Consider the following 17,282-nt stretch of genomic DNA (forward strand, 5'->3'; position numbering starts at 1 on the left):
TAGTCTTAGTACGATATAACTGAAAAAACCCTTTAGGATTTGTCTTTGCTTGCCCTGCTATGCGAACTTCATAGTTTCTTTTTGCTTTATCGAGGGACCCCACCTCCACAATGTTACGCGGCAATTGGTTCCACAAATCAACAACCCTGTTACTGAACCAGTATTTACCCAAGTCTTTCCTAAATCTAAACTTATCCAATTTATATCCATTGTTTCGTGTTCTGTCCTGTGTTGATACTTTTAATACCCTATTAATATCCCCCCGGTTATGTCCATTCATCCACTTGTAAACCTCTATCATGTCACCCCTAACTCTTCGCCTTTCCAGTGAATGCAACTTAAGCTTTGTTAATCTTTCTTCATATGAAAGATTTCTAATTTGGGGAATTAACTTAGTCATCCTACGCTGGACACGTTCAAGTGAATTTATATCCATTCTATAATATGGCGACCAAAACTGAACTGCATAATCTAAATGGGGCCTAACTAGAGCAAGATATAGCTTGAGAACCACACCAGGTGTCTTGTTACTAACGCTGCGATTAATAAATCCAAGTGTCCGATTTGCCTTATTACGAACATTTATGCATTGATCCTTTTGTTTTAAATTCTTACTAATCATAACTCCCAGATCCCTTTCGCAATCCGACTTCGCAATCACAACACCATCTAGCTCGTATCTTGTAACTCTATCATCATTACCTAACCTCAGAACTTTACATTTATCAGCATTAAACTGCATCTGCCAATCCTTTGACCATTTCAAAACCCTATCTAGATCAACTTGAAGTGATAGTGAGTCCTCCTCCGAATTAATTTCCCTACCGATTTTCGTATCATCGGCAAATTTGCAAATGTTGCTACTCAAACCTGAATCTAAATCATTTATATATATTATAAACAACAGAGGTCCCAGGACAGAGCCTTGAGGCACTCCACTTACAACATTTTCCCACTCTGACTTGATTCCATTATACTAACTCTCTGTTTCCTTTGGTATAGCCATAAGAACATAAGAACATAAGAACAAAGGTAACTGCAGAAGGCCTATTGGCCCATACGAGGCAGCTCCTATTCTATAACCACCCAATCCCACTCATATACTTGTCCAACCCGTGCTTGAAACAATCGAGGGACCCCACCTCCACAATGTTACGCGGCAATTGGTTCCACAAATCAACAACCCTGTTACTGAACCAGTATTTACCCAAGTCTTTCCTAAATCTAAACTTATCCAATTTATATCCATTGTTTCGTGTTCTGTCCTGTGTTGATACGTTTAATACCCTATTAATATCCCCCCGGTTATGTCCATTCATCCACTTGTAAACCTCTATCATGTCACCCCTAACTCTTCGCCTTTCCAGTGAATGCAACTTAAGCTTTGTTAATCTTTCTTCATATGAAAGATTTCTAATTTGGGGAATTAACTTAGTCATCCTACGCTGGACACGTTCAAGTGAATTTATATCCATTCTATAATATGGCGACCAAAACTGAACTGCATAATCTAAATGGGGCCTAACTAGAGCAAGATATAGCTTGAGAACCACACCAGGTGTCTTGTTACTAACGCTGCGATTAATAAATCCAAGTGTCCGATTTGCCTTATTACGAACATTTATGCATTGATCCTTTTGTTTTAAATTCTTACTAATCATAACTCCCAGATCCCTTTCGCAATCCGACTTCGCAATCACAACACCATCTAGCTCGTATCTTGTAACTCTATCATCATTACCTAACCTCAGAACTTTACATTTATCAGCATTAAACTGCATCTGCCAATCCTTTGACCATTTCAAAACCCTATCTAGATCAACTTGAAGTGATAGTGAGTCCTCCTCCGAATTAATTTCCCTACCGATTTTCGTATCATCGGCAAATTTGCAAATGTTGCTACTCAAACCTGAATCTAAATCATTTATATATATTATAAACAACAGAGGTCCCAGGACAGAGCCTTGAGGCACTCCACTTACAACATTTTCCCACTCTGACTTGATTCCATTTATACTAACTCTCTGTTTCCTTTGGTATAGCCATGCCCTAATCCAGCTTAATATAGCACCCCCAATACCATGAGACTCTATCTTTTTAATCAGTCTTTCATGTGGCACTGTATCAAAAGCTTTGCTAAAGTCAAGGTATACAACATCGCAATCCTTACCACTATCAACTGCCTCAACAATGCTAGAATAAAAAGATAACAAATTTGTTAAACATGAACGGCCATTTATAAAACCATGTTGCGACTCAATTATTAATTTATGTTTTTCAAGATGAAGACGAATTTTATTTGCTATTATAGATTCGAGTAACTTTCCCACAATAGACGTTAGGCTAATTGGTCGATAGTTAGACGCAAGTGATCTATCTCCTTTCTTAAAAACTGGTATCACATTAGCAACTTTCCAAAACTCTGGCACTCTGCCTGACTCTATTGATTTATTAAATATGGTTGACAGTGGGTCACAAAGCTCCTCTTTGCATTCTTTAAGCACCCTAGCAAACACTTCATCCGGCCCTGGGGATTTGTTTGGTTTGAGTTTTACTATTTGTTTAAGAACATCCTCCCTGGTAACTGCTAAACTCGTCAACCTGTCCTCGTCCCCACCCACATAGACTTGTTCGGCTGAAGGCATATTGTTAAGTTCCTCTTTAGTAAATACAGATACAAAATATTTATTAAAAATACTACTCATCTCTTCATCACTATCTGTTATTTGACCTGTCTCAGTTTTTAATGGACCTATCCTTTCCCTAGTCTTAGTACGATATAACTGAAAAAACCCTTTAGGATTTGTCTTTGCTTGCCCTGCTATGCGAACTTCATAGTTTCTTTTTGCTTTCCTTATCTCTTTTTTAACATTTCTAACCAGTTGTACGAATTCCTGTTCTAAAGTGACCTCCCCATTTTTAATCCTTTTGTACCAAGCTCTCTTTTTACCTATAAGGTTCTTCAAATTCTTTGTTATCCACTTTGGGTCATTAGTATACGATCTATTCAATTTGTATGGTATACTACGTTCCTGTGCTTTGTTTAGAATATTCTTAAATAAGTTATATATTGAATCCACATCGAAATCCCCATTTAAGTCACCTATCGCTGGGTTCATGTCTCGCTCCAAGACCGGCCCACACCCCATACCCAAGCCTTTCCAATCAATTTGACCCAAAAAATTTCTTAGGCTATTAAAATCAGCTTTTCGAAAATCTGGCACTTTAACAGAATTTTCTCTTACTGGTCTATTCCATTCTATGCTAAATCTGATTTCTTTGTGATCACTGCTCCCTAGCTCACTCCCTATTTCGATGTCATTAATTTGCGTTTCCCTGTTAGTTAACACTAAATCTAAAATATTATTTTCCCGTGTTGGTTCCTTAATGTGTTGCGTAAGAAAGCAATCGTCAATTAATTCTAGAAAATCTTCTGCTTCACTATTCCCTGTTTTGTTCAACCAGTTTATTCCGCTAAAATTAAAGTCACCCATGACATAAATACTGTTAGATCTAGATGCTCTAGATATTTCATCCCATAGATGCTTTGCTTCCATTCTGTCTAAATTTGGTGGCCTATATATTACTCCTATTATAATATTATTAGCTTTTTCGTTTAATTCAATCCAAATAGTTTCTGTGTGTGGCTCTGTTTTGATTCCCTCTTTGAGACTACATTTCAAATTGTCCCTAACATATATGGCTACTCCACCTCCTCGTCTAATATATCTATCTGTGTGAAATAGTTTAAATCCCAACCCGTTCTCACACAAGACAGTACATATATGACTAGTGCTTAAAGTCAATATGTGGAATGTGATTTAGTACATATGTGATATATTCCCAGTTAACTTTTTTACCAAGGATCAAACTCTTCCTCACGTACCAATTTACGTCTCACAGTACTCGTCCATCAACGTAGATAGCTGAATAGTCGTGATTGGTTCAATTATAACGAAAATTGTAGTTTTCAGGTCCCACATGGGTTGTGAAATTCACCTACTATTGTCCATGCTCTTATAATATTACAGATCAGCTACATCCTATTGAAGGCTCGTAGTTTTGTTTTGAGAAATATTAGTTGTTCTTAGTAAATTATAATAAGCACAATAAATTATTACATAGAATAAGTGCTTCACCAATCAATATTATATACTATAGTTTGTGCTTTAGAAATCTTTAAAGAATGTTTTGTAGGAACGCTAACAGAAAACGATGTTATGTTGGAATGTATATAGGGTAAACTACTGCAAACAGGATGGTATGGTGTGGATTATTGGAAACTATAGGATTAGTATAGGGTCCACTACCACCTGTTAGGTGGGTAAGGGGTCCAATAACACCTGCAGGATGAGTATGGGGGTCACATCCACCCACAGGAATGGTATGGGGATCACTTCCACCCACAGGAAGGGTATGGGATCCAATACCATCCACTGGATGTGTATTGCGTCCACTACCACCGACAGGATGGGTATGGGCTCACAACCACCCACAGGATAGGTATGGGGTCCAATACCACCCACAGGATGAGTATGGGGTCCACTATAACCCACAGGATGGGTATGGGGCTCCAACCACCCACAGAATAAGTATGGGGTACAATAACACCCACTGGATATGTATGGCATCCATTGCCCCCACAGGATGACTATAGGGTACAGTATCGCCCACAGGATTAGTATATAGGGTTCACTGCCGCCCACAGAGTCGGTATGGAGTCCACCGCCACCCACAGGGTCGGTATGGGGTCCACTACTGCCCACTGGGTCGCTATGAAGTCAACTACCGTCCACAGGGTCGGTAGGGGTCCACTACCGCCCACAGGGTCGGCAGGGGGTCCACTGCCACCCACTGGGTCGGTAGGGGGTCCACTGCCGCCCACAGGATCGATAGGGGGTCCACTGCCGCCCACAGGGTCGATATGGGGGGGGTCCACTACCGCCCACAGGATCGATAGGGGGTCCACTGCCGCCCACAGGGTCGGTAGGGGGTCCACTGCCGCCCACACGTTCGGTAGGGGTCCACTGCCGCCCACAGGGTCGGTAGGGGGTCCACTGCCGCCCACAGGATCGATAGGGGGTCCACTGCCGCCCACAGGGTCGATAGGGGGTCCCTTACCGCCCACAGGGTCTCTATGAAGTCAACTACCGCCCATAGTGTTTGTATAGTGTCCACTATCGCCCATAGTGTTATTATGGGGTCCACTACCCCTCATAGGGTCGGTATGGGGGTCCATTACTACCCACAGGGTGTGTCTGGGGTCTATTTTGGCAATACTGCTTTTCCAATCTCATTTGTTGTTCAATGTAAAATATTTGTTGCTCGACTTGCAACAATTTATATATATATATATATATATATATAGTATAGTGCCTTTGCAATAATGTACCAATGTGTGTATTTTCATAACTCGTTTTAAATTGTTGAAAAATAAATAACTACATTGTGAATGCAAGTCAATGTTTACATGCTAAATCAGAGTTGCCAGATTCCGCTTAAAATAGCAAATTGTGCTTATTTTCAAAGCTTGAGAATTTAGCTTTAAAGTAGTTAAAAAACTACGAATTTCGCAATTTGCTATGTACTTTAGTGTACTATTTTAAAATAAGGTTGGTTTTTAAGCTGCAAGTCATATGAATCTCAAAAAAAGTATATTATTAACAATCTTATCTCCATAGTTCACTAGTTTCTGTAAATCAGATCTGGTAACTGTAGGCCAAGTACTGGTAGACTCAAGACACAATGTGTGTTGAAGCTATTCTCTTTGAAGAAGTCATCTCGACAGGATCTTCCAGCTCCAGCTATAAAACTTCACCAAACATGGATCTACCTAGTACATCAAATGGTAAGAAATTACTAAACTGTAGTAAACTGAATCTGACACTGTCATATATATATATATATATATATATATATATATGTATGTGTGTATGTATGTATGTATGTATGTATGTATGTATGTATGTATGTATGTATGTATGTATATATATATATATATATATATATGTTGTACCTAGTAGCCAGAACGTCGTACTCGGCTTACTATGCAAGGCCCGATTTGCATAATAAGCCAAGTTTTCCTGACAGTATATTTTCTCTAATTTGTTTTCTGATGAAATGATAAAGCTACCCATTTCATTATGTATGAGGTCAATTTTTTTTATTGGAGTTAAAATTAACGTAGATATATGGCCGAACCTAACCAACCCTACCTAACCTAACCTAACCTATATTTATAGGTTAGGTTAGGTTAGGTAGCCGAAAAAGTTAGGTTAGGTTAGCTTAGGTAGGTTAGGTAGTCGAAAAACAATTAATTCATAAAAACTTGGCTTATTAGGCAAATCGGGCCTTGCATAGTAGGCTGAGAAGTGCGTTCGGGCTACTAGGTACGACATATATATATATATATATATATATATATATATATATATATATATATATATATATATATATATATATATATATATATATATATATATATATATATATATATATATATATATATATATATATATATATATATATATATATATATGAGGGGTACCACCTCTGGTGCAAGTGTAGGGACCCATAGCCTCGGAGAAGAAAATAAAGAGTACTCAGAGAAGACCTTGTGGATCCTCACTGAACACTTTCATATTTTCTTCTCCTACCACCCTTATTCTTTTGGTATGTGTGTATATTTATCTAACTTTATTTGAAAACGTCATTACACAAAAAAAGTTACAATATTGATTATATATATATATATATATATATATATATATATATATATATATATATATATATATATATATATATATATATATGTCGTACCTAGTAGCCAGAACGCACTTCTCAGCCTACTATGCAAGGCCCGATTTGCCTAATGAGCCAAGTTTTCCTGAATTAATATATTTTCTCTAATTTTTTTCTTATGAAATGATAAAGCTACCCACTTCATTATGTATGAGGTCATTTTTTTTTTATTGGAGTTAAAATTAACGTAGATATATGACAGAACCTAACCAACCCTACCTAACCTAACCTAGCCTATCTTTATAGGTTAGGTTAGGTTAGGTAGCCGAAAAAGTTAGGTTAGGTTAGGTTAGGTAGGTTAGGTCGTCGAAAAACAATTAGTTCATGAAAACTTGGCGTATTAGGCAAATCGGGCCTTGCATAGTAGGCTGAGAAGTGCGTTCTGGCTATTAGGTACGACATATATATATATATATATATATATATATATATATATATATATATATATATATATATATATATATATATATATATATATATATATATAATTTTTTTTTCTTCCAATAATATAGTATTCGCTTGAAATTAACAGCCTGGTCAATCAGGCTGTTGGATTCAACTCCTCTCAGTTTTGTTATACGAGTTACAGCATGGTTAATCACATCCAAAATTAAAGTTATTTCCAGATGCAGTCCTAAAATTTTTAACATTGCTCTCACTAGTGTTAATGTAGATTATTTCATAATTTAAATAATATATTTAATTACTGTAGTACATTTTAACAACAATTTAACTTATAATTTTTGCAGCATAGGTCATTTGAATATAAGTATTTTATTAGAAACTATTTCCTTCAGGTCTTCAGGGAAAATTCTTGAGGAGATGCACAAACTGCAAACAATGTGTGCATGTCCGAAGCAATGTTTGCAAGTTCTGCCAGTGTGACTTCCGAAACAGTAGAGAATTAATGAAGAAAGAAGAGGAAGCCCGTTTTCTACTTAAAGGCAAGAAGGCTTTAGAACGAAATACAGCAAGCCGGGTTCTACGAAGGATTGAAAATCAGGTATTGAAGTTTGTCTACATCTGTTGTATTCATTTGTATTCTTCTTATGCTGAACTTGCTTGATAAGGTATAGAATCAACATGAATAATGCTGTACAGTACTTACATACTATTTGTTTATTTATTTATATACAAGATAGCACACTGGGATTATGAGAGTACATAGAATTGATGTTTTTACATTCTTGTAAAGCCACTAGCACACATAGTGTTTTGGGCAGGTCCTTAATCTAACAGATAATTTTAAATAGGCAATTTAAAGCTTAAATGGAAAAAATTGGCTGGTACATTGTAAGAAAGTATCACAAAGATTACTATGTACATTAAAGTAAAATTTGAGGGTTATCAACATATAAATTGTAGCATAATTTGAGGAATATTTCAAGGTATAATATAGTAAGATATGCATTCAATATAACAATCATGATATAAGGTGATAGCAATGATTACAATGGAAAAGTTGTATGGTTTAGGCACATATATTCTGGCATTGGATTTCATAAGATACAGTGCGAGTTTAATACACTAGTTAGGAAACTATCAAGAAAAAATTTAGGTACTTTTTGGTTTTATTTTTTAAAATGGCAGAAGTTGGACAGTTTTTAAATTTGTTAGCAAGTTAGTTCCATAGACAAGGTCCCTTTATTTGCATAGAGTATTTACACAGAATAACTTTGACTCTGGGGATATCAAAGATATTTATTTCTGGTATTGTGATTCTATTATGGGTTCTATTGCACATGCCCAGCTATGCTTCAAACATTTATTTTGTTGCATTTTCCCAGATAGTGTTATTGTTTAAATATTATTTGCTTTTCAGCTAACATATCTGCGTGGCTGTGGGTATGAATCAATCGTTATCTATTACAAGAAAGGACCAGCACGACAAGAAGAGGACAAGAAGATCTTCACCACTAACTTCTTTTTGTGTAAGTAGTTCACATAATATATAAATATATCACCACCTATTATTTTCTCTCATATATATATATATATATACATATGTATATATATATATATATACATATGTATATATATATATATATGTCGTACCTAATAGCCAGAACGCACTTCTCAGCCTACTATTCAAGGCCCGATTTGCCTAATAAGCCAAGTTTTCCTGAATTAATATATTTTTTCTAATTTTTTTCCTATGAAATGATAAAGCTACCCAATTCATTACGTATGAGGTCAATTTTTTTTATTGGAGTTAAAATTAACGTAGATATATGACCGAACCTAACCAACCCTACCTAACCTATCTCTATCGGTTAGGTTAGGTTAGGTAGCAGAAAAAGTTAGGTTAGGTTAGGTTAGGTAGGTTAGGTAGTCGAAAAAACATTAATTCATGAAAACTTGGCTTATTATGCAAATTGGGCCATGCATAGTTGGCTGAGAAGTGCGTTCTGGCTATTAGGTACGACATATATATATATATATATATATATATATATATATATATATATATATATATATGTATATATATATATATATATATATATATATATATATATATATATATATATATATATATATAATTTAAATTCAATCATCTCTGTCGTTGATGTATATGGCAAAAAGTGTGTGGCCCAATACAGCACTATGTCTTAACGTAATGGGTCCAAGGGCCCATAAGGTCTCGACAGCATTAAGGGCCCTTTAGCAAACCAGTGTGCTGGTGCCCCTATGACACCCATGACGTCTTTGTATCATTTCAAGTTTGTACATGTACTTCTTAAGATATGGGCACCATACAACTGCTGCATATTCTAGCTTTTGTCTAAAAAAATCATGAACAATTTATTTATTATTTATCCATGAATGCCAGAACTAAACCCTGTGGTACTCCACTCGTGACATTTCTCCAGTCCAATACATTGCCTCTGATTACTGCCCTCATTTTTCTATCAGTTTGAAATTTTTTAATCCATGTTAGAAGCTTACCTGTCACCCCTCCAATATGTTCCAGTTTCCAGAACAAACTCTTATGTGGAATTCTATTGAATGCCTCTTTTAGGTCCAGATAGATGCAGTCAACCCAACCATATCTTTCCTGTAAAATTTCTGCGGCTCGATCATAGTAACTGATTAAATTTGTTACACAGGATCTTCCATTTCAAAATTTTTTATTTTTTATTTTTATTTTTTATTCCAGCACGCACAAGGAAGCTTGATGCAGATAAACTTACATTAGGATCAGAAGGTGATAGCGATAATGCCCTGGAAAAAAATCCTGACGAGCTACAAGTGCAGCAGGTGCATAAAGTCCAAAAGGTACCGCAGGTGCAAGAAATTCAACAATTACAAAAAGTTCCGCAGGTGGAACATTTACAAAAAGTTCCGCCGGTGCAACAAGGGCTACCATTAGCAATCCTTCAGAAACAGCAAGAAGTACAAGTAGTAAAATTTGAACCACAGGGAACTACACCAGGAAAACAGTGTAGTAACAACGGAATGGGAATTTTAAAATACCTGAGGAAACAGGTAAAAAAGGACAAACAATAGAAATGGTTCCTTACACATTATTTGGTAGTTTATAGGTATTTTACTTATAATACTTTATATTATGTCTACAGTTTATAATTTAGTTTACAGTTAATTTACTTTTCAACTTCCATATCTTACATGAAGGATTTTTACTGTTTTTCATTTTTAAAACCTTATTAGTATCATTTATAGTTTAGTGTCAATTCACTTATAATACAATATATGGAATAATTTACTAAATTCATTTAACTATAATAAATTTAAATAAACATTTTTACCCCAGGATGAGTTTCAGTCACCCTACCCAAAAAATTAATGTTTCTTTATTACTAATCTTGTGAGAGGTAGCTTATTGTGCAGCCCATACTCATTCTGTGAGTGTTAGTTTATTGTGCACCCCATAGTCATCATGTCACCCAAGCCTGCTGCAGCTGCACCTGAGGGGTGGTGTAGGGAACCATTAGTGTACTATTATGATTTGAGAGAGAGAATGCTCTGTGGACAGAGCATCAATATGGCTTAAGGCATTGAGCTTTGCCTTAAGATGAAGCTTGGGCTGATCTCTGATTTGCTTCTTGGGAGTCTTCATTTACGTGCACCCCATACTCAACCACTTTGTAGTAATTAATTGTGCAACCCATACTCATCCTGTTACCAGTAGTTTGTGCAACCCATACTTATCCTGTGATCCCTATCCCTCTACTTCAAGTCCCTCAAGGGGCGCACGAATTCAGTTTGGCATACTGCATCCTGCCTTCCCATCCCTAGCTACTGACCCATCACAATATTTTATTTTATTTTATTTATATATATACAAGTAGGTACATTGGGGTTGTGAGAATACATTGAATAGTACAGTATTTACAATCTTGTAAAGCCACTAGTATGCGCAGCGTTTCAGGCAGGTCCTTAATCTAACAGATAATTTTAAGTAGGTAATTTCTATCAGAATTGATAAATGATAATAAATACATTGTTTACATACATACATTACAAATACATACATATAAGCTCAAAAGCTTCATTGAAGGTTGTAACAGAACCCATGAGCACCACACCAGAAAAAAATACAGTTTTGATATTCCAAGAATACGACTTAATCAAACTAGAAATGCTCTACAAATCAAGGGACCCAGAATGTGGAATGATCTTCCCAACCATGTTAAAGACTGTACCTCTCTCAACCAGTTTAAGATAAAAACTAAACACTACCTAATAAATTCACTAACCTACCTTACCCCTCTATTGTCAACCCATGTCTGTTATTTTTTTTTTTTTTTAATCAACACTGTTTGTCAACCTATTGTATTTGTGCTGCTTTTTCAGTCATGTTCCCTCTTTTTTTTATCTTTATTTGTATTTGTTCTCAACACATTTTATTCTTTATGCTCAATTAGTATTAAGTTCTAGATATTAATGTTTTTCCTGCCCGAAACGCGTTGCGTAATAGTGGCTTTAGGCATTGTATGTACTAGCTCTATCTATATATCGATCCATTAATGTAACATTACTTGTATGTATGTACCTTACCTGAATAAACATATTTATTTATTTATTTATTTATTTATACAAGTTTAACTCTGGGGATATCAAAGAGATATTTATTTCTGGTGTGGTGATAATGGGTCCTATTACATCTGTCCAGGAAGAGTTTCAGAGCAGGATTTGCATTTAAGAACAGGGTTTTGTAAATGTAGTTGACACAAGAGAATTTATGGAGTGAGATTATGTTTAGCATGTTTAGGGAGTTAAACAAGGGGGCTGTGTGTTGTCTGAAAGCAGAATTTGATATTATTCTGATAGCAGATTTTTGCTGGGTGATGATGGACTTGAGGTGGTTTGCAGTGGTTTGCAGTGGTTGAACCCCATGCACAGATACCATAGTTGAGATAGGGATAGATTAGTGTATAATATAGAGAGATGAGAGCAGGGTTAGGTACATAATATCTGATTTTGGAGAGTATACCAACTGTTTTAGAGACTTTCTTAGTTATGTATTGTATGTGGGTACTGAAGTTGAGTCTCTTGTCTAAGAATAGACCAAGAAACTTTCCATCATTGTTATTGCTAATGTTTACATTGTCATCTGAAGCTGAATTGCATTTGTAGATTTGCTTCCAAATAAGATGTAGTAGGTCTTTTCTATGTTAAGTGTTAGTTTGTTGGTTGACATCCATAAGTGGACTTTTTTTAGTTCATTATTAACAACATTACAGTATTTAGTGTATGTGGGTTGGGGTTGGAGTAGATGAGTGTAGTATCATCAGCAAACAATATAGGTTTCAGAATGTTAAGAACATATACATCCTGCCTTCCCATCCCTAGCTACTGACCCATCACAATATACATCCTGCCTTCCCATCCCTAGCTACTGACCCATCACAATATACATGTAGTAGAGTGTTTTCTGTAGGCAATTTTCTAATTATACAATCATATGTTGCCCTCAGCTCTCCTATTTCATACATACTTTTTTTCTTTTGCAAGGGAGTAATTACTACATCTACATTACAATCCTCCCATGGTGGTGTAAATTTTCTCTTGGGCACAGCAATACACTCTGAAATAACATCATACTTAATAACATTAGAACATAAGGTATTCATATATGCTCTTTTCTTCATCATACATTGTTCAGTACTTCCCACCTTTTGAACTGAGAGGACCAATTCATTAGCTCCCCCACCTCTCATTAATCTAATGGCAGAAGCTACATTTATCTCTGCAATTCTATCCCCAATACTCTGCAGATTCAACTCCATCCTGATTTTCTCAATCATAGCATTTCTTGGGCATCCTAAGATAATTCTCATGGCTTCATTTTGTACCTGTGGGAGGTTGGTGCTGGGGTTACTGTGGGAGGTGTACTGTGTGAGGTTGGTGTTGGGGTTACCTGTAGGAGGTGTACTGTGGGAGGTTGGTGCTGGGGTTACCTGTGGGAGGTGTACTGTGGGAGGTTGGTGTTGTGTACTGTGGGAGGTTGGTGTTGGGGTTACTGTGGGAGGTTGGTGCTGGGGTTACTGTGGGAGGTGTACTGTGTGAGGTTGGTGTTGGGGTTACCTGTAGGAGGTGTACTGTGGGAGGTTGGTGTTGTGTACTGTGGGAGGTTGGTGTTGGGGTTACCTGTGGGAGGTGTACTGTGGGAGGTTGGTGCTGGGGTTACCTGTGGGATGTGTACTGTGGGAGGTTGGTGTTGTGTACTGTGGGAGGTTGGTGTTGGGGTTACTGTGGGAGGTTGGTGCTGGGGTTACCTGTGGGAGGTGTACTGTGGGAGGTTGGTGTTGGGGTTACCTGTGGGAGGTTGGTGTTGTGTACTGTGGGAGGTTGGTGTTGTGTACTGTGGGAGGTTGGTGCTGGGGTTACCTGTGGGATGTGTACTGTGGGAGGTTGGTGTTGTGTACTGTGGGAGGTTGGTGCTGGGGTTACCTGTGGGAGGTGTACTGTGGGAGGTTGGTGTTGTGTACTGTAGGAGGTTGGTGTTAGGGTATTCACCTAGTATATCTTGTTTCTGGGTGTACTAACCTAGTATATGTTGCGTGTGTGTGTGTATACTCACCTAGTCTCACCTAGAATATCTTGTGTGTAAGTTCTCAACTAGTACTCACCTAGTATACCTTGTATGTGTGTATTCACCTAGTATATCTTGTTTCTGGGTGTACTAACCTAGTATATGTTGCGTGTGTGTGTGTATACTCACCTAGTCTCACCTAGAATATCTTGTGTGTAAGTTCTCAACTAGTACTCACCTAGTATACCTTGTATGTGTGTATTCACCTAGTATATCTTGTTTCTGGGTGTACTAACCTAGTATATGTTGCGTGTGTGTGTGTATACTCACCTAGTCTCACCTAGAATATCTTGTGTGTAAGTTCTCAACTAGTACTCACCTAGTATACCTTGTATGTGTGTATTCACCTAGTATATCTTGTTTCTGGGTGTACTAACTTAGTATATGTTGCGTGTGTGTGTATACTCACCTAGTCTCACCTAGAATATCTTGTGTGTAAGTACTCAACTAGTACTCACCTAGTATACCTTGTCAGACCTTGCCTATACCCTATACAGACCTAGTGTGTGTGTACGATCATATGTGGCATTCTTCCAAGAAAAGGAGTTAGAAATGAAACGGTATAATCAGATCCTTTTATACAACACATTGAGAAAGAATAAAGGTTAAGTGTGGTATCAGTAAGATTTACACACTAGTCCACACTTGCGTGGTGTACAATGTAAGTGGAGGCAGAGTTGGAGGGAGGGAAATGTAGTTGGTGGACCTGTGGTCAGGGTGGCTCCAGAGGTAGGGTGTCAAATTTCAGTGTTTATGGCAGGGTAAGGGAATGGTCGTCGTTGGTCTTGTGATTCAATATTTTCTTGTTGTCGCTAAGTTACACTTTTTCAGGTCTATATAGTACAATGGCCAGTCCTCATGTACCTAATAATTATGTACCTTAAATTATGTACGTAAATTATGTAATTATGTTCATGTACCTAGTAGCTAGTAGTTATAGTGTCAGTTGGGGGTTAATGGGCCAGGCCGAGTGTGCCTGTGCCCCACAAATATCACCCTTATTGCTGACTAGTTGGTATAACGGCTTTTCCCAAACCTCTCTCTCGCCAGAATTATACTGACATGTGAATATCTTTGGCAGTTGATGAATCCTAAATATAAATAATAAATAAATAAATGTTTATTTAGGTAAGGTACATCCATACAAGAAATTTTTACAAAGATTGGTGGACTTATAGATAGATTCATACATTGCATAACTGCATGGCATAACTGGCAATCCCCTCATAGTGTTCAAGTGAGAACTGGATAAGCACCTCCAAAGGATACCCAAGTATGCCAAGTATGCTGCCCTGAGGAACACCAATGTTGATGGGTAGGGTGGGAGAAATTGAATTATTCACAGAAACATACTGGAGCCTGTCAGTGAGGTACGTAGGATTTGAGGTATTGCAGGGAATACAAGACACTGATCACTGGTCTCCCATTTGGTCCTCATTGCTTTATCTTACTATTATTGAATGTCAATAACCGTATTATGCAATTTCAATTTCTTCTATTGCTTTCTTTATTATGCACCCCATACCCATCCCGTGGGCCGTGGTGTAAAGGATTACAGAGGCACATAATCGGTTCAGGACCGGAACCCTCTAGTTCGTTTAGCTAAGCAAATAACAATGTTTGACGCTAGTTACAAAATTATTAATGTTGTATACACATGTACACACACACTCATACATACATACATACATACATATATATATATATATATATATATATATATATATATATATATATATATATATATATATATATATATATATATATATATATATATATATATAATTATACCAGTATAATCTAATAATATATACTGGTCTAATAAAATAATTATACCAGTTAATACTCTCACTCGTTGTGTTAGGATATGTTAGCTTGATAAAACTGACTGTTCATTGTTGAGAAATGTGTTAACAAACAATATATCTGACTTATCAAGACTGTAGCTTGCTTAGCAAGGAACTTTTTTTAAATTTGGGTTCAGTTTAACTACCGCTCAAGGGATGAGTAATTGGGGCATAATAAAGGAACTAAGCTGATAAAATGAAAGATGGGGGATCAGCCATTACACGTGTTAATGACTCTTGTATAGTTGTGTAGTTAAGGACATCAGGGTAAAGGGGTAATGGGCATTGTGGTTGATTGTTCTACCTGGGAATCCTCCACTGTTTTATATCTTATGTATGTATGTATGTACTAACCTAGTTGTGGTTGCAAGGGTTGAACTTTGGCTCTTTGGTCCCGCCACTTGAATACATACACTTGAATACATACACTTTCCATACACTTGAAACTGTGTATGGAATCAGCCTCCACCACCTGTGTCCCCTTGTGCGTGTACCACATGTGTTAAATAAATGTATGTATGTATGTATGTACGTATGTATGTATGTATGTATGTATGTATGTATGTATGTATGTATGTATGTATGTATGTATGTATGTATGTATGTATGTATGTATGTATGTATGTATGTATGTAAGGAGAGAGAGAGAGAGAGAGAGAGAGAGAGAGAGAGAGAGAGAGAGAGAGAGAGAGAGAGAGAGAGAGAGAGAGAGAGAGAGAGAGAGAGAGAGAGAAAGAGAGAGAGAGAGAGAGAGAGAGAGAGAGAGAGAGAGAGAGAGAGAGAGAGAGAGAGAGAGAGAGAGAGAGAGAGAGAGAGAGAGAGAGAGAGAGAGAGAGAGAGAGAGAGAGAGAGAGAGAGAGAAAGAGATGAAGATCGAGACAGAGAAATAGATATAGACAGAGTCAGGGAGAGAATGTTAGACACAGAGACGTATAGATAAGGATATGCAAAGTCAGTGAGAGAATGACAGAGACAGAGGGAGGAGGGACAGAGGGAGGAGAGGGGGGCAGGAGACCAAGAGAGAGGGGACAGAGGAGAGACAGGGACAAGGGGACAGAGATGGATAGGGGGACTGGAGGAAAGGGAGGGGGACAGATGATGGACAGCGGACAGAAAGAGTGGGCAGGGGGACAGAGAGGTACAGGGGACAGAGAGATGGACAGGGGGACATAGAGGAACAGGGGGACAGAGAGTGACAGGGGGACAGAGAGAGGAACATGAGGACAGAGAAGAACAGGGGGACAGAGAGAGACAGGGGGGACAGAGACAGGGACAATGGGATAGAGAGGGACAGGGGGACAGAGAGATGGAAAGGGGGGACAGGGGGACAGAGAGGGGGAAAGGGATCTGGGACAGAGGACAGAAAATGTGGGCAAGGGGACAAAGTGAGGGACAGGGGACAAAGATGGACAGGGGGACAAAGATGGACAAGGGGGACAGGAGGAAAGGGGGGAGATGTATGAGGGGAAATGTTTGCGGAAGATGGAGAAGGGGTATTTAGAACGGTAAGTTAGAGAGGGGGCAACTAAGGCCCATCATTGAAAAACAAATGAGCATCATTGCAATAGCAGGAGCCA

At 37.6% G+C, this 17,282-nt stretch overlaps 1 protein-coding gene across 1 annotated transcript; it reads left to right on the plus strand.

Moving 5' to 3' along the window:
- Positions 1-5,701: 5,701 nt before the first annotated feature.
- LOC138354633 (uncharacterized) lies at positions 5,702-10,572 on the plus strand. Its single transcript, XM_069308993.1, has 4 exons — positions 5,702-5,848; positions 7,599-7,804; positions 8,624-8,732; positions 9,959-10,572. The coding sequence occupies exons 1-4, from the start codon at positions 5,746-5,748 to the stop codon at positions 10,306-10,308; spliced, it is 768 nt and encodes a 255-aa protein (XP_069165094.1). The 5' UTR covers positions 5,702-5,745; the 3' UTR covers positions 10,309-10,572.
- Positions 10,573-17,282: the final 6,710 nt, after the last annotated feature.

This window comes from Procambarus clarkii, chromosome 64 (assembly GCF_040958095.1).
Source record: "Procambarus clarkii isolate CNS0578487 chromosome 64, FALCON_Pclarkii_2.0, whole genome shotgun sequence".
Lineage (NCBI taxonomy): Eukaryota > Metazoa > Arthropoda > Malacostraca > Decapoda > Cambaridae > Procambarus > Procambarus clarkii.

Bases quoted from the DNA above. Each gene is read 5' to 3' on its own strand.
- LOC138354633 (XM_069308993.1), top strand. From the start codon at position 5,746: ATGTGTGTTGAAGCTATTCTCTTTGAAGAAGTCATCTCGACAGGATCT. The intron at 7,805-8,623 runs GTATTGAAGTTT...TTTGCTTTTCAG, and splicing joins TACGAAGGATTGAAAATCAG to CTAACATATCTGCGTGGCTG. The intron at 8,733-9,958 runs GTAAGTAGTTCA...TTTTTATTCCAG, and splicing joins CACCACTAACTTCTTTTTGT to CACGCACAAGGAAGCTTGAT.